The sequence below is a fragment of the Oncorhynchus keta genome, chromosome 2 (genome assembly GCF_023373465.1).
Source record: "Oncorhynchus keta strain PuntledgeMale-10-30-2019 chromosome 2, Oket_V2, whole genome shotgun sequence".
NCBI classification, from domain to species: Eukaryota; Metazoa; Chordata; class Actinopteri; order Salmoniformes; family Salmonidae; genus Oncorhynchus; species Oncorhynchus keta.
The window spans coordinates 45,785,954-45,809,921 of record NC_068422.1 but is presented as its reverse complement, the minus strand read 5'-3'; the positions used below and the strand labels follow the sequence as shown (position 1 = coordinate 45,809,921).

The following is a 23,968-nucleotide window of genomic DNA, read 5'->3' as shown; positions in this document are numbered from 1 at the left end:
AATAAAAACTCTAAAAAAGGCCAGTGAATGAGCGCGTATTCTTAATCTGCAGTATAGAATAGTTCCGACAGGGAGGTATATTAGTTCTTACATCCAGCAGCCTGGTCCATTCCAAGCAGTGGTCCACAGAGTTCCACAGGCACACCTGCCTGTCCTGGGCACAGGTGAGGAACAGGTCCTTGAAGGGGTGAGAGGCCAGCCCCCACAGCTCGTCTGTGTGACCCTAGGGGCGATAGGTCAGAGGTTGGGGGGGGGGGTGCGGATATGTAGTCACTTTATCCAACGTGACGACACACTTGAGTAGTTAACACGGCTTGCAGAGTAGTTAACACATATTCCGTATGGTCGCCCGTGTTACTGTATGGGAGAATCAAAATCCACAGTATCAAGTTCCAACCAACTAAGCCATTTGAAAACACACCACCACTTACGCTCTAATGACCTCCTTCACATGGGAATAGTGTGCCTCAAAGAGGGGGCAGACGAGGGGAGAAGGGGGTGGGCTCAGTTGGGTGCCCTCAAAAGAGGAGATAAACATCTCTGCCAAGCCTGTTTATACAGAGTTGAAATCGCTGGAAAATGTATGCAGAGTTTTACCACGCAGCTCTCTGGAAAATAGCAGCGTCTCCATCGCTCTGCTCTTCCTCACAGAGAAGAAACGATTGGGAAAGCAGCTAGTGAGGCGGCCGACACTGGCATCCCTACAACAGGGCTGCCATAGCAAGGGCCCTTGCAGTCCTCAATTGGCATTTTGGTTCTCACACCCTGGATGTTTTACACACCTGGAGTACGTAGTGCTGGCAATCAGCTAGTCAGCAGTGAGAGAGAAATAGAAAGCGAGAAATATAAACTTCTCTCACCTGGACTTCCACCTGGAAGCCGTCATTAAACGTCCCCCTCAGGACGAAGTTACGCGACGTGCCCACCAAAAGCTGCTCGCCCTTGCCCTCAGCCACAGCACGAATGGTTCCATATTGATCAGGGACCTGCAGGGGACACAGCTACATTGAGATGTACGTTCATATTCATCACACTGAACATGGGACATATTTACGTTCGTATGTTTGTGCATAAACCACGGCGCATTGGTGTGGAACGGGTCTGTGTTGCATTCTGCACGGCCGAGACGGCACCTCTATGTCCCTCTCTGGGTTGAGGCCGTGGTCCCACAGGATGATCTTGTGGTCCTTGCCCCCTCCGGTCAGCAGGGTCCCGTTCCTCATCTGACACAGAGTGAACACACTGCCATCATGGGCCTTGATCTGACGACTGATCTGGTACGCACCTACAGGGAGGGGGGGAAGGGGGGGGACAGAATGACAGACAGACCGAGAGGGAGGGAGGGAGAAGTAAAATTTGCCCAGAAGGAAAGAGGGAGAGGAATGAGAGAGGCTTGTAAAACAGCTCACAGCAGAGATTTCTGGGAATAGGATAGCACAAATAGTTGACATTCGTTAGTGTGGTTTATACACCACGCTACAGGCCAGCTCTTGTTGTTTTCTCAGGGGAGCATTTGTGTGTGGGGGGGGGGGGTTAAAAGAGGGTGCGCGCGCGCGGTTAAGAAGATGGCTGTGGAAGGCATGTTCGAATGAGTGCGAGCACGCACGTCTGTGTGCGCCGGTGGTCTAGGTTTGATGTGTCTACATTCTCCACATTCTGATGATCCCTCCTCCTGTTACAAGACATTCTCTGCTGACAACACAGACAGATGCACAGCGAGGCAGGCCCATTCCTCAAGGCTAGTTACACTGAACCTGAGGCCGTGGAATTCTCAATGGGGGTAATATTGTGTGGCATTGGGAGGGTGTGTAAGTAGAATTAACGTGTATCAGATAAGTGTTTCTGTCGGTTTCTGTATCGCTTGTGCTCCCCCACATTGGCATGACCTTCATCCCTGCAGAGCTCAGACAGATGTGGACCCACACACGCACACACACATACTGCACACGCATCACAGGAGCCCGCTGAGGGGAGAACGGCTCATAATAATGGCCGGAACAGAGCAAAACGGAATGGGATCAAAAAAACAGTACAAGTTAATGCGTTTGATCCATTTGATACCGTTCCACTGATTCCGCTCCAGCCCTTACCACGAGCCCCGTCCTCCCCAATTAAAAATGTGAAACCAAGTTCCTGTGAGACACATGCATTCCCACCGTCTAACCACCGGGGACGCTCAGGTAAACAAAAAGAGATGAACAGTTTTTCATCCATGGCGCCTGACCCTGCTCATCCAGTTCCCCTGTACGCCACAACCAAAACTATTACTGCTCAAACCTTCCCCAACACCCTCCGCCCCCCGGGCACTCTGGCCTGCCAACACGCACACCCACTCTCCTTCCCCCGCCACACTTTTCTTTTCCCTTCCGTGTCTCTCCTTCAAAGGCTGTTTTCTTTTCGCCAGTCTCAAACCACCCTCTTCCAGTCGCTCTCCTCTGTGGCTGAGACTCACTGGGAAGGTTTTCCTACTTGTGTTACTCATGTACGATAAATGGTCAGACGGTTTTTACCAAAGTGACTAAAGTTTAAAAGAAATATTCAGTAGGCTTTACATGGCTTTACATGCGAGGGAATCGAACCCGCAATCCTGGTGTTGCAAAACACCGTGCCCCAATCAACCGTGCCATCGGTACTGGAGCACTATACGGCCGGGTGTAGGGACTGCCTGCGAGGTTTAAAGTACAGTGGAAGGTATATGAGGTATTGTGTGATAGTGTACCTTTGGATCCCTTTCCCTGAGGCCGGCTCCACTAGGTGGAGGGAGTCCGTTTGTGATGTTCAAGGTACAGTGTAAGCTAGAAGGTGTACGGTGTACCTTTGGGGCCTTTCCCTGGGGCCGGCTCCACCGTGCTCCGGCTCCATATCAACATGACGCCTCCAGAGTCTCCAGTCAGGATGTCCCCGTTGTTGAGGAAGGCCAGACACTGAACAAACTTGGGCTTCTCGTATTTCTGAAACGGGACAGGGAGAGACGGGAGAATGAAATGTCTGTGTAATAATTGGCGTCTGTGTTTAGGGCAGAGAAAGAGACTGTATTCATGTATGGGTAAAGGTATACATTACATTCTAGCGTCACATTGTTATTTAAGTTTTTCACTTTTGTTGACAGGTAGGGGTGTGGAGAGTACTCGGACAAAACAAGTATCATAGCGAATGGAGAATTTTCCGAATACGAATGTGATTATTATTTTTTTTTTGTAACTATCCATGTTCTGAAAAAATGTATGTCAGCTCCCAGCACAATTGTGTACAACTGCAGGCCGCAATTAGAGGCGGTTCTGCATGTGCTCATTCGGGCCCTGAATTGCGGGCTGCCGTCCCACCCTTTTCTCCCAGCACGCATCTCTCGGTCACAGTGTGAAGGGCTGTGCGCTCTAAATAACTAAATTGGCCAGTTCGGCTGTCTGTAAAGAAATGGGCAGGGTGTAGGTTGAATCTGCTGCACCGATTGGATTATAACAAGCCCGGCTTCCCATCCCTCCCACACGGCTCCGTTTTCACTCGTCTCATCTCCCCTTCTCTCTACAAACAGAATGTGTAATTAGCTCGTCATCGTAGTTCTAGCTATCAATCTAGTTAGTTATATTTTTTTGTCGACGTTGAGGAGGCCATATCGTTGATTTTGTCTGTCTATGGGGCGTTGTAGTAGCCTACGTTGTCTGTCCGTCAATATTGCATTGCTGACATCGTCTTTGTCGTTATGTTGTGAGCTAAGCACATATGTTCGCTTGCTATTATTATTTTTTATTTTTACAGAGCAACAGATCAGCTTGGTTCAAGTGGATATTTTTAAGTCATTTAAGTTTTTAAGAACTGGACAAGTGGAAAAAATGTCCTTACCCCGAAGATGCCCTGCTTGCGTGCCAGCGAGGTGCCAGCCCAGGTCCAAAAGAAGATGTGTGACTTGCCACAGGTTACTATGGTGTTGGCATCAGTAGGGTGGAACTCCACCGCAAGGACCACCTCATTTGTAGACTAGAGGAGGTGAAACAGTCAAAAACAAAATCTATTTCAGAACCAAATCAAATGCTTTTACGTATTTTAGGCAGAATTGCACAGCATAAAAACACCCCAGGTTTCCCGGACCTTGATTTCAGCAATTTTGGATTTCTTCTGCCAGTCCCAGACAGTCAACATGTGGTCGTTACAATCATCAATCACCGCCAGGTGTGTACCGGAGTCCTGTAGGAGAAAGGCAGGGTATGTCACGTAAGCATAGCTTGTATGAAACATAGATCCTATTGTCTGCAATTCAGTTAATATGGCATAACATCATCATATAATTCCAGTTTAGGCCTACATATTCACAGATACATACTGTATGTAAGTGAGAGGGCATGGAAATCTAAAGATGAATCCACATGTTGCAAAATGGCCATAAAGCAGGCAGGACTAAACGATACTCTTCTAAGTGGTTAGCCATCGAGTAGATTTGGCATAATGGTATCGACAACAGCATAAGATAACCTTCATTCAAGCTTTACCATTATTTGATAGGGAAAATCCACTGCTTAGTTCGACCTTTGATCACATAAGGGGATAATGAATCACTTAGAATGCGTAATTGTGTTTGTTTGTATGGAAAATGGGTCACGGTGTGTTTGTCGGTTTGCGTCTGAAGGGAGCCAGACATTAAAAGCTGTGTTCCGGAATGTGCTAACTGAGGACAGAGAGAGAATAGGAACATTAAACTACTACTGATTAGAGAACCTATTGATGTATTGAAGACCGCAATAACACCAGTCTGGCCAACTAGCCTGATTATGAAAAGGCTCAGTCCAGAAACACACAGCACCTAGAACCCCAGAACTGAGTAGAACCTCTAATCTAGATCCACTGGCTGTGATGCGAGTCTGTGATCTATCAGATGAGTTGTGATATGGACCCTTCCCAGACAGAATGGGGGTTCATTTAATGGACTACACCAGTTCCCACAAATCGCATAATGATTAACACTTCCTGGATTATACCATTAGAGGAGCTACGGGTACCCACCGCCTTGGAGAAGGCCAGGGAGCCCACCCCTCTCTCAAACGTGCCCAGGCCGATGACCTGCAGGGTGGACAGGCTCACCGAGTCCCACACCCTCACGTGGGGCTGCAGCGGCTAAAGAGGGAGAAGAGGAGATGCACATGATTTAACAAGCCATCACTGTAGCCAAACTCAGACACTATGGCTGCATTTGCAGTATACTCTTTTCACAGCATCCTTTCCTTGTTTCCTTCCCTTCACAAATCACTGGTAGGTGAGGAGGAGAAGAGAACAAAAATGTTTTTGTAGATAAAAGGACTGGACAGATTCCCACCCAAATTGCTTTTCATCTATCATATCCTCTAAGATCAGTGGTCATGATGGAATGGGGGAAGGAGGTGTGGAAAGGAAGCAATTTTTTTTTTTTTTTTTTTTTACTTGAGAAAGACTTTAACAAGTAGTCAGTGAGTGAGTGGTGCGGGATCCAGGCTGGCTGACAGGCAGGATACTCTTCTACAGAGTCGTTCCAGGAAGGTTAGAGGCAGTTCGGCATGTTTAGACCCAGAGAGCTTAAATATAATTAGTTGCATGAGCGCACTGATTGTTGGTGCGGTTGAGTAAATATGGAGCACCTGCGTCTGGGTCTATGCCTGTCAAAGACGTGAGTGAGCCTGATTGTGCAAAACGCGAGCAGAAATACTATAACCGTACACAAGAAGAGACCTAGTGCAAACAAGGATTATGCTGTTCAACACAACCACAGGTGTCTCGCCGTATTCAGCGGGCTGGAATAAGACTACTAAACTCACTTGGAAAAACTCATGGCGTTACATAGGTGACATTTGAGCCCTGTGACTTGCCCATTGTGTGTGTGTGTGTGTGTGTGTATGAATGATAGGAAAGAAAACAGCATCTGTGCTCTTAAATCCGGATTAACAAACATGAAATGTACATGAACAAAGAAATATCACACATGCGAACATACCATTAAAGGATTTAGCTAGCAGGAAGTCAGGGGGTTAGTAATGGGTGAGGTGGTGGGAGTGTGACTCACCCGGCCGTCCTTGTCCACTCCCGCAATCTGTCCCGTGGCAATGCGGATCTTATCGGGGTGAACGGCAAGGCTAGTGAGTTAAACGGAGAGCGAGACAGAGAGAGAGTGAGAGAGCAAGAGAAAATCATAGACAGATAGAAATGAGACACAAAAACATGAATAGATTGTCAAACCAATAACATTTCTTTTTTTTATGTCGTAAACTACCTCCCTATTGAAAACCCCTACAGTCAAAAACAATCCGTCGTAATGAGAGGAGTATGTCAGGTGTAAAATTAAGTTGAGAGGGAGCTGCTAGACTGAGCTGACCCGTTTGCCTGTCTGGCCCACAGCCTGATGGGAGGAAGTTAGGCTTTTCGTTTCAAACAAAGGCAGTTTTGAGTCAGGGTTCTGCCAGCACAAGGACTAATTTCTCTCTTCTACCCAGACAGAAGATGTGTATATCTCATTTGCATAGTCTTTATCTTAAAAGGCCTCTGAGAGGATGGAACCTGGAGACAGTTAAGCTGAACCATCGTGTCTGTGACAACTATTTGCTTAATCCACATTAAAAAGGTTTTGTAATGAAGTGTTTGTACATTATTCAGACCCTGGGGGACACATTGTTGTATCATCTGAATCTAGTGTATCTACTGTATGCAGAATACACAGCCCGTGATGGTGTGTATAAGCTACTGTAGGAATTCATTACCTGATACTACACAACGAAGGCTGACCAATACTACCAGCTCACCATTTGACACAGTCAGTGTGGCCAAGGTAGTGGCGCTGTGTTCTCTCCTCGTAGTTGAAGAGCACGACCACGGAGGCTATGAAGTATACACTCTCCCCTGTAGGGAGCAGGTACACGTTGGCTCTGCAGTCTCTCCCCCTGTAGCCATACCTGACATAACGACTCAAGGAACCACAACAGTATTCTCCTTTCCATCATCTGCCACGTGAAAACAACTGGACAGGTCGAAACTGAAGACCCATAAAGGCCTCCACCTTTTTGCTTTGGACATCTGTCTCCGAGCCCAGAGACTCACAGACAGACAAGAGGGAGAGACCGAAGGCCAGGGACACACGGAGTAACAGAGTTCTTGGGACCAGGCACCGCTAAGAAGAAAGGATACACCCACTCCAGTTTGAGTTTCTCCGGAGGCAGCTCTGTGCGCACGTCCTCATAGTTCTCCACGTCCGCGGGGATGAACATAGTGATGGGGCGACCTCGCATGAACATCTTGATGTAATCTCCCTCTGCGAAGGAGACGGACAAAACATTTTTTTAAATTTTTTATAGCAAGCTATATCACGATCGCCATTTTGACTCGCTACATAGAGAGGAATTCTGGTAACACTAAACCCGTGCTTTTGCAAACACATTCAACATACAGTATTAGCACAGGTATAAGTATAAGCAGGTATAAGTACTTTCAAATACTATTTGAAAGTATTCAGGCAGGCTAGAGCAAACACTCAAAGAAGCAGGCCTGAGTAGTGGTGGTTCATGTTTCCCCTTAACAGAAAACCGTTACGGTAAAGCATAAAAAATGGCTGTGGGTCAGACAAATACCTCTTGTTTAATAATGGTTCATATAGAGGCATGCGTCAGAGAGCGTAAGTGAGAGTGCATGACATGACTTTAGTCCACGAACCCAAAGACGTCTGCAGCGTGACTGCTCAACACCCTCCGCACCGTCACACACAACCACTTAGTGTGACAACACCTTTTTTTTTTTTACATAAAAACCTACAAAAGCCTTGAAAACCCGAATGAGTTCAGTTAAGTGTGCTGCACGTGCTTTCCACTCATCCAGGGATGAGATACTGCATAGACCGAGATAGATATACAGATAGAGGGCGAGTCAGACAGAGAGAAGCGTCGGGTACCGTGCAGTGGAGCAAAGCAGCGAGTCAGCAACCCCAAACTCAGCTGAAATGTAAAAAAAAAAACGTGAAGGGGGGATAGAAAAAATAAAAGATGGGGAAAAGAGAGCAAAAGGAGGAGGGTGGGGGGGGTAGATTAGTGGTAGACAGGGATCAGTGGAATGTGTGTTTCTACTCTCCTAGTGAGAGAGGACGAAAGGGAGATGGTTGGACAGGGGGCCAAACTTCACCATTGCTCAAAAAATGGAGCGAGGGCTTTCTTCCAGTTTTCCCAGATTGAGGAGGAGCATACAGTAGACTCAAACTGAAGGGCCAGAATTCATCCCAGGACCTACCTAGTTATTACTAGTCAGAATGTACTGGTATCACTAAAGGCCAACACACTGCCTTGGACACTGTAATACGTTTAGCCATTGTCTGCAGTATTCTTCCTAACTAATCCATTCCCCCACTGCACAGTGCATTCGGAAAGTATTCAGACCCCTTCACTTTTTCCACATTACGTTACAGCTTTATTACTCTAAAATTAATTAAATCGTTTTTTCCCCCTCAATCTACACGCAAATCCCCATAACCCCATAATAGCAAAGCAAAAACAGGTATTCAGACACTTTACTTTGTTGAAGCACCTTTGGCAGTGATTACTTGGGTATGACGTTACAAGCTTGGCACACCTGTATTTGGGGAGATTCTCCCATTCTTCACTGCAAATCCTCTCAAGCTCTGTCAGGTTGGATGGGGAGCGTCACTGATCAGCTATTTTCATGTGTCGCCAGAGGTGTTCGATCGGGTTCAAGTCCGGGCTCTGGCTGGGCCACTCAAGGACATTCAAAGACTTGTCCCGAAGCCACTCCTGCATTGCCTCTACCGTCGCCCCCAGTCTGAGGTCCTGAGCGCTTTGGAGCAGGTTTTCATCATACTTCGCTCCGTTCATCTTTGCCACTGAAAAACATCCCCAGAGAATGATGCTGCCACCACCATGCAGGTTTCCTCCAGACATGACACTTTGCATTCAGACCAAAGAGTTCAATCTTGGTTTCATCAGATCAGAGAATCTGGTTTATCATGGTCGAAGAGTCCTTTTTGGTGCCTTTTGGCAAACTGCAAGCAGACGGTCATGTGCATTTTACTGAGGAGTGGCTTCCTTCTGGCCACTCCACTATAAAAGGCCTGATTTGTGGAGTGCTGCAAAGATGGTTGTCCTTCTGGAAGGTTCTCCCATCCCCGCAGAGGAGCTCTGTCAGAGTGACCATCGGGGTTCTTGGTCACATGCCTGACCAAGGCCTTTCTCTCCCGATTGCTCAGTTTGGCCAGCTCTAGGAAGAGTCTTGGGGGTTCTAAACTTCTTCCATTTAAGAATGATGGAGGCCACTGTGTTCTTGGGGACCTTCAATACTGCAGAAATATTTTGGTACCCTTCCCCAGATCTGTGTCCCGACACAGTCCTGTCTCGGAGCTCTACAGCAAATTCATTCGACCTCATGGCTTGGTTTTTGATCTGACATGCACTGTCAACTGTGGAACCTTATATAGACAGGTGTGTGCCTTTCCAAAGCATGTCCAAAGAACTGAATTTACCACAAGTGGACTACAATCAAGTTGCAGAAACATCAAGGACGATAAATGGAAACAGGATGCACCGGCTTTGTCATTATGGGGTATTGTGTGTAGATTGATGAGGAAAATGTTTATTTAATCAATTTTCAGAATAAGGCTGTAACGTTACATAACAGGAAAAAAGTCAAGGGGCCTGAATACTCTCCAGATGTACTGTGTCTGTGGTCAATAATGCCAGGAAATGGCTGAATTCGTTGAAGTAGCTGAATTCCAGTCCAAAGTGTGTCTGTGGAGGTAAGCGAGCACCCCAGCCAGTAGACTCAGGACCAACCACCTTCCTCACATGACCAGAAGCAACCTGCCTGAGCAAGAGTGGGACACTTTTAACCAGACGACACTCAGCTAAGTAGCAAAGGCGGGGCATGGCATACTGGCACAGCTATGCCCTTTATGTCGGGCATCGCCTGATGACAATAAATGGAGGAGGGTGAGAAAGTAGAGGGAGGGGGGGGATTGAGAGAGAGAGAGATTCTGTCTGTGTTTGACATGATAAAGAGAATCTCAGAGTTAGATAGACAAGACAAGCCAAAAAGCAGAGAGGGTGGGGCAAGCGCTCGTCCCAAGGCCGGCAGCTCTCCTCGCTATCTGACAACTTACCTGCTTGGCTGTTTTTCTCACGGGTTGACATTTTGGCTGGTCATGAGACAGAAACAATGTCACTCACACACAACGATAGTACACAGGGGAGAAGAGCTAGAATGATCTGAAGACAGCAACGATAACTAGTTGGGTCTACACAATAGGATGAAGGACTAGGTGGAAGGAAAGGGGACATGTTTGGAAGGAACAACAAGATGCTAAGGCTTTGAAATACAGCTCTTCTCTTACCTAAAAAAGCTACTCTCAAACCTACACAGTACAGCACAGCGTTTTCATAAGCCCAACGAGAGCATACTTTAGGGCTATATTGCATCCTATTGTACAGATGAATTAATAAACTATCTGGTTGTCAACAGATGTGCCAATTGTGTCGGTATACCGCAGTACACACAGTGGGGAGAGCAAGTATTTTATACACTGCCGATTTTGTAGGTTTTCCTACCTACAAAGCATGTAGAGGTCTGTAATTTCTATCATAGGTACACTTCAACTGTGAGAGACAGAATCTAAAACAGAAATCCGGAAAATCACATTGTATGATTTTTCAGTAATTAATTTGCATTTTATTGCATTACATAAGTATTTGATCACCTAACAACCATTAAGAATTCCAGCTCTTACAGATCTGCTAGTTTTTTTTAAGAAGCCCTCCTGTTCTCCACTCATTACCTGTATTAACTGCACCTGTTTGAACTCGTTACCTGTATAAAAGACACCTGTCCACACACTCAATCAAACAGACTCCAACCTCTCCACAATGGCCAAGACCAGAGAGCTGTGTAATGACATCAGGGATAACATTGTAGACCTGCACAAGGCTGGGATGGGCTACAGGACAATAGGCACGCAGCTCGGTGAGAAGGCAACAACTGTTGGCGCAATTATTAGAAAATGGAAGAAGTTCAAGATGACGGTCAATCACCCTCGGTCTGGAGCTCCGTGCAAGATCTCACCTCGTGGGGTGATGAGGAAGGTGTGGGATCAGCCCAGAACGACACGGCCCAGAACGACACGGCAGGACCTAGTCAATGACCTGAAGAGAGCTGGGACCACAGTCTCAAAGAAAACCATTAGTAACACACTACGCCGTCGTGGATTAAAATCCTCTCGCGCACGCAAGGTCACCCTGCTCAAGGCAGCGCATGTCCAGGCCCGTCTGAAGTTTGCCAATGACCATCTGGATGATCCAGATGATCTTTTTGGTCTAAATTCCACTCGCCGTGTTTGGAGGAAGAGGAAGGATGAGTACAACCCCAAGAACACCATCCCAACCATGAAGCATGGAGGAGGTGGAAACATCATTATTTGGGGATGCTTTTCTGCAAAGGGGAAAGGACAACTGCACCGTATTGAGGGGAGGATGGATGGGGCCATGTATCAGATCTTGGCCAACAACCTTCTTCCCTCAGTAAGAGCATTGAGGATGGGTCGTGGCTGGGTCTTCCAGCATGACAACGACCCGAAACACACAGCCAGGGCAACTAAGGATTGGCTCCGTAAGAAGCATCTCAAGGTCCTGGATTGGCCTAGCCAGTCTCCAGACCTGAACCCAATTGAAAATCTTTGGAGGGAGCTGAAAGTCCGTATTGCCCAGCGACAGCCCCGAAACCTGAAGGATCTGGAGAAGGACTGTATGGAGGAGAGGGTCAAAATCCCTGCTGTAGTGTGTGCAAACCTGGTCAAGAACTATAGGAAACGTATGATCTCTGTAATTGCCAACAAAGGTTTCTGTACCAAATATTAGGTTCTGCTTTTCTGATGTATCAAAAACTTATATCATGCAAAAAAATGCAAATCAATTATTTAAAAATCATACAATGTGATTTTCTGGATTTTTGTTTTAGATCCCATCTCTCACAGTTGAAGTGTACCTATGGTATACATTACAGACCTCTACATGCTTTGTAAGTAGGAAAACCTGCAATATCGGCAGTGTATCAAATACTTGTTCTCCCCACTGTAGCTCGAGAGGTTCCATTACGCGGCGGGGGATGACGAACTTAGAAGAGAGAGTATATTCACCTTGGCTGATCACTGGGTCTTTATGCCTGGACGAGAATGGAGAAATAACAATAAAAAGGTCAGACTGTGACTTGAGACTACGAAACAAGTAAAGGTTATCTGACAGCTGGGCCAATTTAACAGCGTTCTCTATTAGGGAGGGACTTTGGATGAACACAATATAGGGAATTAAGGGGCGATTCTTGGATGATATTACACTATCTGAAAAGGTACTCTCAAGCTAATGAATACCCCATAAACGAAATGCAGGCCAGTCTCACCTCTTAGTACAAAACATAGACCGGAATTCAATTATTGTGCATCACCGTACTTGCATTACACTTTCACACCTATGTTTACATCAGATTTGTGAAGCGCGTCCCATCAGCCACTCACTTGTCTGCGTTCTTCACCACCTTGGCCAGCAGTTTGGAGGTGGAAGCAGCCTTCACCAGCTTGTTCCTGCTCTCCTCGCCACTCTCCCAGGTACTACTCTGTGAGCGCTCCATTCCCGTGCCCCGCTTCGCACTGTGACCCCTACACACACACACACACACACACACACACACAGAGGGTACAGGGTGCACGCAAAAAAAAAATAAACAGTTTGTTTTATACCACAGAGACGGATAGAGAGGGGAAGAAAGACAGTTGGCTAGACAGAAAGAAAGCTGGAGAATGGATGAGTGCCATGGTGAGTTTCTTGAATTTGTTCAATTAGTAGAACTGTAAAAAGTACATTAAAGTGTGCAACTATGAACTAAATTATTATTTTTTGGTTTGTTGCAGATTTATGCCATATACATTAAAAGTACAGCCCAGAGCTTGAACCTGACCAGGCCACCAAATGACCTCACAAGGAAAAGAAAAACACTGTACCTTTAATGCACTTAATTAAAATGGAATTATTTCACTCATGGTACGCATCTTTCTAGGGTTAATCTGGACCTGAAACAGACGCGCACAAATGCAGAGATACAGATGCATCAGGAGGTACCCAGGTGAGTAGCAGGCAACCCTCAGGGGTAGAATCGATACCTGCTGATGTAGCCGGGCACACAGAGGAAAGCCCACCCCAGTCACAGATTAGTACACGCAGGCTGGCAGAACAAGTCAAACCCCTCCCCAGGCTTCAGCAGACAGAGGAGGTCAGTGAGTTTAGCTGTAAGAATCACACTGCAAGTAGAGTGAAGAAAGGAAGGTTTAGAGAATGGCTAGAGCAGAGAGAGAACAGCAAGAGAGCGAGAGAGAGAGAGAGAGAGAGAGAGAGAGAGAGAGAGAGAGAGAGAGAGAGAGAGAGAGAGAGAGAGAGAGAGAGAGAGAGAGAGAGAGAGAGAAGGGATTGTGAGAGAAAGAGCATGAGCGTGAAGAACATGGCGTTTTGTTCTACCTCCAGGGGGCCATAGTGACACTGAGGGGGCAGATAGGACTGACGCTGAATGTTGGGGGAGCGGTGGTGGTTCAAGTACGTTACACTGCTTCATTTACAGAGTCTGTACTCTCTCCTTATCTACTGTACGGTGAGGGAGAGACAGGGACAGGAAGAGAAAGACACCCAGACATCCTCTGCTTATTCTAACTGCCTGCATGGAATTTGGAGGGAAAACAACAACCTAGCCCGAACAGAATATCTCCATAACCCTACTACACGCACGCACGCAGTACTGGTACAGTATCATTGCTCTACAGCAGATATGTAACGCACACTGAGTGTAGAAAACATTAAGAACACCGGCCCTTTCCATGACACGGACGGACGGACCAGGCGAATCCAGGTGAAAGCTACGATCCCTTATTGATGTCACTTGCTAAATGAGCTTCGAAATCAGTGTAGACGAAGGGCAGGGGACAGGTTAAAGAAAGATATTTAAGCCTTATAAGACAATTGAGACATGGGTTGTGTACGTTTGTACGTCTCACCCACAAACGGGGTGTGGTACTAGGGGCCAGGGACACCAGTTTGAGTGTGTGAAGACCTGCAATGCTGCCGGGTTTTTCACACTCAAGTTTCCCGCGCGTATCAAGAACGGTCCACCACCCAAAGGACATCCAGCCAACTTGACGCAACTCGGGGAAGCATTGGAGTCAACATGGGCCAGAATTCCTGTGGACCGCTTTCGAAACCTTGTAGAGTCCATGACCTGACGCATGTAGGCTGTTCTGAGGCCAAAAGGGGGTGCAAATCAGTATTAGGAAGGTGTTCTTAATGTTTTCTACACTCTGTGTCTGTTGGTTAAAAGCCCTGAATGGTACACTCACATCTTCAAAAATAGGAACAGACGCCCACTTGATACTTTCAATCCAACCAGAGGATTGAATAGCATGGGAAAGGACCATTTAAGAGGTAAATATCACCCTATAATACTCATCCCCAGAAAGAGCCCCGACTGTGCTGCTTAGAAGCCTGGCTCATTTCAGATTGGGACACACACACACACGCCAGCGGATGAGTTTTCCGGGCTAACGTTCTTGGCACAGCAGCGGCCCTGACTAATATCCTGTCACTTGCCCAGTCTAATGGGCAACGATGGGTTCACGGGTACTCTTTGTGAAACTTAATTGGTTCTCAATGTTTCTGAGAATAATTTATATTGATCTGTGTTATGGGTAATGAGTGCGAAGGCAGTGCTTCGATTCGTGAGAGCAGTCGGTCTGGAGCGTGTGTGTTGGCGTGTGTGTGAGAGTCTAGGGCTGGCGTGTGTGTGTGTGTGTGTGTGTGTGTGCATCCGAGTGGGTGTCCCGAATGGTACGAAGCACAGCTTGTACATGACAGATAGGGCCTCTCCTATTCCTAATGGAGAGAGGGCTCAAACTGTTGCAGATGAGTGCAGAAGGGTCAAATGCTAACCATTCCTACTAGTCTAAAAGAGAAGTGATGCAGTTTGAGAAGCTAAGGTCTGCAGTGGCGGAGTCTCTACAGGGAATGATAGCTGAAAGTACAGGTGAGAGACAGAGAAGAGAGAGAATAGGTTAATAACCAAAATGGTTTCAAAAATGAAAGCGATCTAAAGAAGCATGCCAACCAGTCAAAGGGTAAAAGCTAAAGTCATGAGCATTCAGAGTGTCGGAGGGCATTGCGTTGGTAAGGTGGGGGGTGGGGGGGCAATCGACAATCAAAGTGGGCATCTTAGGAACCTTTTGGCTGGGGAGGTGCCCTTGCTCTCCGGGGCCTGCCTTTGGGACTGAGGGGGGTGGGGTGAGGGGGGGTGGCTGGAGACGGAGGGGGACGGAGAGGGCTGTACGGGGCTGGCAGGGGAGGGTTTATCGTTAGCCTGGTTGGGCTGGGAGGGCCCCTCCTCCTTCTCCTTGATGCCCTCCATCTGAGGCTTGTCCTTTTTCCTCTCCGCTGTCTGACCGCTGTGGAGACAACCAGGGGGTCAACCAGAGGATAACCAAACAGCAGAACACAACCAGTGGAGACATGGGGACACAACTAGTGGAGACATGGGGACACAACCAGTGGAGACATGGGGACACAACCAGTGGAGACATGGGGACACAACCAGTGGAGACATGGGGACACAACCAGTTGAGACATGGGGACACAACCAGTTGAGACATGGGGACACAACCAGTGGAGACATGGGGACACAACCAGTGGAGACATGGGGACACAACCAGTGGAGACATGGGGACACAACCAGTGGAGACATGGGGACACAACCAGTGGAGACATGGGGACACAACCAGTGGAGACATGGGGACACAACCAGTGGAGACATGGGGACACAACCAGTTGACACATGGGGACACAACCAGTGGAGACATGGGGACACAACCAGTGGAGACATGGGGACACAACCAGTGGAGACATGGGGACACAACCAGTGGAGACATGGGGACACAACCAGTGGAGACATGGGGACACAACCAGTGGAGACATGGGGACACAACCAGTGGAGACATGGGGACACAACCAGTGGAGACATGGGGACACAACCAGTGGAGACATGGGGACACAACCAGTGGAGACATGGGGACACAACCAGTGAAGACATGGGGACACAACCAGTGGAGACATGGGGACACAAACAGGTGGAGACATGGGTACACAACCAGTGGAGACATGGGGACACAACCAGTGGAGACATGGGGACACAACCAGTGGAGACATGGGGACACAAACAGGTGGAGACATGGGGACACAAACAGGTGGAGACATGGGGACACAAACAGGTGGAGACATGGGGACACAAACAGGTGGAGACATGGGGACACAACCAGTGGAGACATGGGGACACAAACAGGTGGAGACATGGGTACACAAACAGGTGGGATATATATATAGGAGGACAAATAGTGACAAATAACGAAACACGGGTAAACACGGACACCGTTGACGGTAAAATGATCCTAGATCTGGGCAACTTCTACCCTCAGCCTTCACTACTGAGAGACCTGCAAAGCCTCAACTTCCTGCATAGGCAGTGAACAGCTGAGGTCAGTATATTTGATTAATATCTAGTTACTCATCGAGGACGTGCTCAGCAATGCTTAGCCATAGGCTTAGCTACATGCGGTGACAGGTACACTCCATCACTACGTCACTGTCCTGAAAGTACCAGGGAAGTGTATAGGCTTTATTCTGCTGAATCACTGCAAGATGCAAGGGAGAAAGTTAAACACGTGGTCAACATTCAACAGTTTCTTTTCTGGGAGGAATTAATGTGGTGTTTCAAAGCAAAAAAAAATATCAATACAGGCTCTGCAACAATGGCTGCCCATCTGATACAAGCAGGTCTAGAGTTGTGCAATGACTGTTTTTGAATGGTGTGTGTGTGTGTGTGTGTGTGTGTGTGTGTGTGTGTGTGTGTGTGTGTGTGTGTGTGTGTGTGTGTGTGTGTGTGTGTGTGTGTGTGTGTGTGTGTGTGTGTAGCATATGTAACTTTGTATGCGTGTGTGTAGCGTATGTAACTTTACGAGTGTGTAGTACCTCTTGGCAGCTGAGGAGAAGGTATCCTTCCTGGTGACGGAAACTGTGGAGCTGTCTCGGTCTCTGTGACTGGGCTTGCGGCTGCTGGAGCTGCCGTTGGCGATGCAGGACATAGAGTAGGCCTCGCGCAGGGGAGTCTGGCCTGCAATGGGCAGGAGAGAGCACAGTCAGAGGGGACAGTAAAACCGACGCAGTATATACAAGTAACTGCCAAAACACTTGAGCAAATGAAGGATACAAAGTATATTGAAGGCAGGTGCTTCCAACACAGGTGAGGTTCCTAAGATGATTAACCTTGTATCATGCTTAGGGTCATGTATAAAAAATGCCCAGTTGCCCATTATTTTGGCTACCGAGGCTAGAAGATCTCAGTGACTTTGAAAGAGGATCTCAAAGGAGCATAGGGGGTTTAAATGGTGTGTGTGTGTGTGTCTCTCTCTCCGTCACCAGATCTCAACCCAATACTGGATAGGCGCCCGAGACAGTGTTTTCCACCACCATCAACAAAACACCAAATGATGGAATTTCTTGTGGAAGAACAGTGTCACATCCCTCCAATAGAGTTCCAGGCACTTGTAGAATCTATGCCAAGGAGCATTGAAGTGGTTCAGGCGGCTCGTTGGCCCAACGTCCTATTATTTAAGACACTTTATGTTGGCGTTTCCTTTATTTTGGCTGTTACCTGTACATCAGGATACAAATGGGAGGAAAGTTGATGTATAAGACCGAGAGAAAGAGAGCGAGACAGCGAGAGAGAAAGAGCATGAGAGAGAGAGAAGGAGACACTGTCTACTAGGGCTGGTCCCAATTAGTCGACTGGTCGATAGGCTGTTGGTCGACCAAGATTTATTTTAGTCGAGGAGTAGCAAATACATTATTTTTTTTATTTTTTTAACGGCACACGAGGCACCTGTCTGATTCGCACCCATGTCAGTGAACTAATCCATTGCAGAGGCTGAGACTAATCCATTGCGTGCATGGCACAGTCCAAGAAGGGGAGTGTGGCTAAAATGCACGTCTCTCTCCAGAACGTTCTCTCTCTCTCCCCCGCCAATTTGTCCACATTCATCGTTTCATAACTTCATGGTGTGAATTGTTTGCCTTGATTGTTAGTGTATATCAAGTCCCCATTGCATGCATCACCAGTAGTAGCCTACATTTTCCGTTCATTCCTATCATTTCTACAATGTTTGTTTGGTTGTGGTCACTTCTGTTCATCCATTCACTATATTATTATTTCAGTCTTTTTACCGTTCTCATTGGCCATCGTTGTTTGCAGAGTGCACAACCCTACGCTAAGTTTGGATTTATTTAGTTCCATTTACGAGTTTTGTCAATTTGGTCAGTCTTCTGTCTGGGGCACTACTGTCAATGTTGAGTAAGGACATGCACCTGATTACGCATAGAATTCGGACTATAGGCTACCTGGCCTGCATGCAAATGTAAGCATATAGCCTAAATGTGCCCATTTGGGGATTTGATGGTATTTCTGATAGGTTAACGCACCACCACTAATTACCTGTGGAGCTTTTCAAAGTAATCTTTTCTTCACCTCAAACAGTAAGCAAACAAAGTCTGTTTTTACAGCTGTTGAGAATGACAATAGTTCCTCAATTGTATTTGAAAACTATTTATAGCCCTCTCCCTTTTCAATAACCCTTTCAGCGTGAAAGGGAAAAACGGTCATATATTTTATACAACGTTGCAAGTTTGCTAGTGTGAGCTTCCTCTGGACCCAAGTTGATACAATGTTTCAAGTTCGCTGCAGACAGGAAATGCATAGCCAATGCGATTAATAGGATATGTTCTACCCGCAGACCGCAATGGTTTTATTTGTTGTAGGCTATTCTTACTTAGTTGGCAATAGAAGTTACTTCTTTAGGTTTGTATCATTTTAATTTAGATTTGGATTACCCACATGACAATGACTTTGCGATACGAAGACGTTATTATAAATGAAATGAAACTGTTTGATGAAAATGTGCATATGAAGACCATAACAGACACGCAGATTGGTAGAAATTGAAAAAAAAAAAAAAATTGGCGTTCCGCACGAGAAAAGGTTGCCGACTCCTCCGGGTAAACCTATTTACAGGAAGCTTCAGGAGAGAAACTGTCTACAGCAGTATATAGGGATTAAAGGGAGTGGGAGTGGTTGAACAACAGAGTATGAGATTATGACTGCTCAACAGACATGGTTGAAGAGTCTAATCCATGGGAGAACAAAGATTAGGGAAAGCAGATGTAAAAAAGCATAACAAACATCCTTCCTCCCAATGAAGCGTCTATGCCACTTCTGTAAAAGGCACAGACACAACGGTAGCGTTTGCCAGCCGAGAACACTTAGCACCTCTGAACAGAGTGGCGGACGTCATTTGCAAGCCAATTCTACATGTAGAAACGACCAACAAATGTCAGCAGTCAGACGCCGACGACGGGTGGTCCCCAAAACATACCGCACCGAAGGAACGGGCAGACACACAGCTGACCGTTCCTCTCTACGATGTGTGGGGGGGCAGGGTTGTTTGGGGGCACGTGGCTCCCCAGTGAAAGCCTGATTCCGTGCCAGTGGCACAAGGCCCAGTTAAACGGCCCATTACCCCCCAGGCACAAACAGACACAGCATGGTGGAAGAGGTGGCCTCCCTACCCCATCCACCAGCCCCCACCACCTCCCTCCTCTCACCAGTCTTCTCCCCTCCCCCTCAACATCAAGACAAAAGACAGCCTGAGTGTGTTTGGGGAAAGACTGGAAATGCTGGTACACAAGGCCAGAGGAAGAGTCAACGAGTATAATGAGTGGTCAACCAAAATCAATCCCATTCTAGAGACTTCAGAAAGTATTCACGCCCCTTTCTGAAACCATGTTTTCACTTTGTTATTATGGGGTATTTTGTGAATAATCTATTTAATTTTAAATTCAGGCTGCAACACGACAAAAACGTGGAATAAGGCAAGGGGTATGAATACATTCTGAAGGCACTGCATATCAATGATGACTGATGCCTTGCGAGAGGGAGGGTCTTCATCCATCAACCTGGCTTCCTGATCTCATAAACCTGTTTCTCTCCCATCGAAGCCATGTGATTGACAGGTTTGTGTGTCTTGTGTGTGCGCGTGTGTGTGTGTGTGTGTGTGTGTGTGTGTGTGTGTGTGTGTGTGTGTGTGTGTGTGTGTGTGTATGTCTGCAGTGTTCATAGTGTCACAATTCGTATGCCTTCATATGCCTTGGCTTCATCATTCATGATAATACATTATTTGGAAAAGAGAAATATTTGAGGGAAAAGGGTGGAAATAACGAGGGCTGGAAAGAAAGATAGGGGGCTGGAAAATTAGAAAAGAGAATGAGAGAAAGGGATACAGTGCTGGCCAATAATGCAAGTGATAGAGGGGAAGAGAGACTGAACGAGAGAGGAAGATATTTCTGGGTCTTAATAAGTTAACAAGAGCAGGAAGGGGCCGTGTGCCTTCGTGCTCTCTCTCTCTGTGTGTGTGTGTGTGTGTGTGTGTGTGTGTGTGTGTGTGTGTGTGTGGCAGTGGAGGTTTGCATACTCTGAAGAGTTGGCTTTGAAGTCAGAGCATGGGTGTCTGCAGAGAAACTAAACTGAACCATGTGATTTCCTTTGCTTCCTGTCTGCTTCAGTCCCAGATTACTGCCCACGCACCGAAAGAGCAGCACAACAGAGTTAAAGCACAAAAAGCTCTTCTACTGTATGTGCCAAACTGCCAATTGCCATAACACATCAACTCCATAACCCCTAAATAACATCAGTCAATGTCAATGTGCCAGGAGTGCTGACTAACTCACTAGAGTAGTACGCGCAAGCACACACAGCAAGGGGTTGCCAGGGGTCGCCGTTATGGCGATGGACGGTATTAAGTAAGAGAGTGACGTCATAATGAGATTTTTAAAAAGGTGATCGGAAGAATGGAGAGCTGACCGGAACGAGGGATCAGAGGGGGCTGGAGGGAGGAGTGACAGATGATGGACGGAGGGGATAGGGGTGTAGTGGGACGTGGCACGGAAGAGCTAAGCAAGGGTGACACCGGACGAGTGCAGTCACACAATACAGTAACTCCTATCCTGCCGTTCATATGCAGTAAGGGTCCTGTTCCAATACTTTTCAAGTGCAGCCTTATTTCCTTGGGGGAACTGTAATCTGACATGACTGGAAAAGTGAAAGCATTGAGATGGAAACTTTGCTCTCACTCTATACATGTTGGATCAGTGGTTACCTCAGGAAAGGAAGGAAGGACGCATTTCAAAAAGACTAAAAAAGTATTCGAACGGGGCCAGGATCTCTCTTTATCTAGGACCCATGCATGGTTTCCCAGCCAAGACACTACCCAGAGAGACACATCCACATGATCATATACAATAATTGGTTCCATTGGCGAAAGTAAAATATCAGGAAAAGGCTGCAGAGTCGCCATACACACAGATAATGTTCCACTTTCCACAATTAGGCCCCCCTGATCACACACACACACACACACACACACACACACACACACACACAAGATAGAGGGTCTTATTGTGTGCAGATAGACAGGACTGAAGTTAGTTAGCCAGGCTATAGGCGAGTGAGTGGTGGTTATTACCGAAGCCCGATTACAGAACCCAGATACTCCACAATGACCATGGGCACGACACACATTCTCTGTCTGTGTCGCTCTCTCTGTCTCAGCGTCTCTCTCTGTCTCTCTCCGTCTCAGCCTCTCTCTCTCTCTCTCAATGTATTTTCCTTCTCTCCCTTTCTGTCTCTAAAATGGAGCTCAGTCACCTTCTTTCTCGCTCTCTTTCCCTCTGAGAGCTGGGAATTCCCTTCCCCTCCTCTCTGTCCTACTGCTGGCTGGGTATATCAGCCTCCACTTTATCACTGAGCATAGAGAGAGGAATGGCTATGGCACGGTGTTCATGTGTCAACCAGAGGTTGGGTTATCGTGTGAGAGAAAATGGAGCAGAGTACATTTGTCATTGAGAATATAGTGTTAGCTTGTGATTATATGGGATGTGTAATCATGTGTTGCTGTGTGCAGGTGTGAGAGGCTAATAAAAGCCAGGGGTCAAGGTTAGAGTGGCTCCATCCTGAACTTCCTTAACGTAAACAAGTGGAGGAATACAGGACAACACTCTCTTCCACAACTACGACCTGGTGAAGAAATGCAAGGGAGAGGAGAGGGGCTGAACGAGCCACTGGGAAAGTGGAGATGAATGGAATGTCCATTGCTGGAAGGAAGTTATGGTAAATGGAACAGTGCAGATGGATTTGACAGTGCATGACCAGCTTATGGTGGGGAGAAGGTGCTTATAAAACTGTCCTTTGCAGGTATTGAGAAACTACCCATGGAGATTTCTGAGGGTTTACAAAAACCTGCAGATTGCAGGTATAATCATAATTTCATATAATCATGAGAGTGCCTCAGATGGTGACAGTGACGACAGAGACAGTTCAGGGGTGACTGACTACCTTTGGTGCTAGTCTGTTTCTTGGCGGTGGTGGCCGTGTCCTCGGAGAGCGCCAGGCGTCGCAGCACGTCGGCCAGCGCCGCCTTCATCACGGTGATCTCATCCTCTTGCTGCTGGACACGCAGCTCCAAAGACGACAGACGGTCCTGCACGTCAGACGCACTCGCCGCTGAGATACTGTCATCTACAGAGAGGAGACGGGGGTTAGATACGGTAGACAACACACGTTTAGACATCCACCCACCAAAAGAGACCCACACAAACAGTTTGGCCTTACCCAGGCCTCCTTTAACGTGTACAATCACATATTTGTGATCATTGTTGAATGGCCCCCTGCGGCGTACCATCGCAAATATGTGATTGGAACGGTAGCAACAGAACGTGTGATGCAACAAACAGATTGCGCTGACAAAAAAAAATGAAGTTAGCGACCCAACAGCTAGACTTCAAAATGTACCACTTCTCTGGTGAGGGCAAGGGAGAAATGTAATGTTGTTCAGCTAAGCTAACAGCAGCTACATTTTTAAAAAAATGTTTGTTTATGTTTGACAAGCAAAAACTCCCTCATCACAGCATTTCATTCACTATAAAACAAAAATAAACAGTCAAACAGTCAAAGTCAAATATGGCTGCGCACATTGCCCGAAAAATATGAACTTAGTTTGGCTACTTTTCAGCAATCTTCAATGTACGTGTTACAGTGTATACAAGATCAGGAGCACATGGCTTGACAAGTCATTTCCACTTTTTGACAAATCACAAAGCAAATTAAATGTTATCACCTCACAGATCATGACCCCAAATACAAGCCTACTGCCTACTCTAGCCATAGCGTGAAAGCTAAACAGGGTTGCCAGATTCAGGTGACCCCATTTTAGGGGGGATTGTGGGAGGAGTTAATTTAATTTGTGGGGGATTTCAAGTCTATGGGGGGGGTAGAAAAGGGGGACGGTATCATTGGGGTATATACAGGAAATATTACTATGATGAGTGATTTATCAATACATGGGGGGCAAACACAGAAGTTTATAAGCTAAATAAAAACAAAACCACTGGAAAGGGGGTCTGAGCTGGCAACCCTGAGTAACGATAGTTCAATCTAAGTCAGTCGAGTGAACTGACTTATATCCCTTCACCTCGTTTTGATATAACATCTTTGGTCTGACAGACATTTACGTGAAAACCAGAATGCATTGTATGTCAACAAACATGGAGCCACACATATCTGGCATTTAACTTAGCATTAGCTCATCATAATCAGTACAACCATCCAAAAACTATTTTACACACATCATACGTGTCCATTACAATATATGCAAGAATCAGAAAGATTTATTTGTCACCAGTACTTGAAAACATGAGAATAAAACATTAAATACTTCTGCTCCATAGTATAAAGATAACGTAACAAGGCACTTACTTTGATAGTAATAATAACTTTGGACATGTACTTT

At 46.6% G+C, this 23,968-nt stretch overlaps 1 protein-coding gene across 4 annotated transcripts in view; it reads right to left on the bottom strand.

Moving 5' to 3' along the window:
- LOC118401252 (echinoderm microtubule-associated protein-like 4) overlaps positions 1-23,968 on the bottom strand; it is an 81,523-nt gene that overhangs the window by 12,186 nt on the left and 45,369 nt on the right. For 2 of the 4 annotated variants that reach the window (XM_052477552.1, XM_052477546.1), the window contains exons 2-17: positions 22,516-22,698; positions 17,046-17,187; positions 15,248-15,469; positions 12,509-12,649; positions 12,134-12,159; positions 10,109-10,144; positions 7,141-7,264; positions 6,759-6,908; positions 6,026-6,095; positions 4,996-5,106; positions 4,087-4,182; positions 3,841-3,975; positions 2,816-2,951; positions 1,134-1,285; positions 861-986; positions 92-223 (exon numbers count right to left, since the gene is read on the bottom strand). In XM_052477552.1, coding sequence (XP_052333512.1) covers positions 92-223; positions 861-986; positions 1,134-1,285; positions 2,816-2,951; positions 3,841-3,975; positions 4,087-4,182; positions 4,996-5,106; positions 6,026-6,095; positions 6,759-6,908; positions 7,141-7,264; positions 10,109-10,144; positions 12,134-12,159; positions 12,509-12,649; positions 15,248-15,469; positions 17,046-17,187; positions 22,516-22,698 — 1,982 coding nt within the window. The remainder of the gene's footprint in view (positions 1-91; positions 224-860; positions 987-1,133; positions 1,286-2,815; positions 2,952-3,840; positions 3,976-4,086; positions 4,183-4,995; positions 5,107-6,025; positions 6,096-6,758; positions 6,909-7,140; positions 7,265-10,108; positions 10,145-12,133; positions 12,160-12,508; positions 12,650-15,247; positions 15,470-17,045; positions 17,188-22,515; positions 22,699-23,968) is intronic. The other 2 variants (XM_052477549.1, XM_035798615.2) reach the window with 2 other exon arrangements.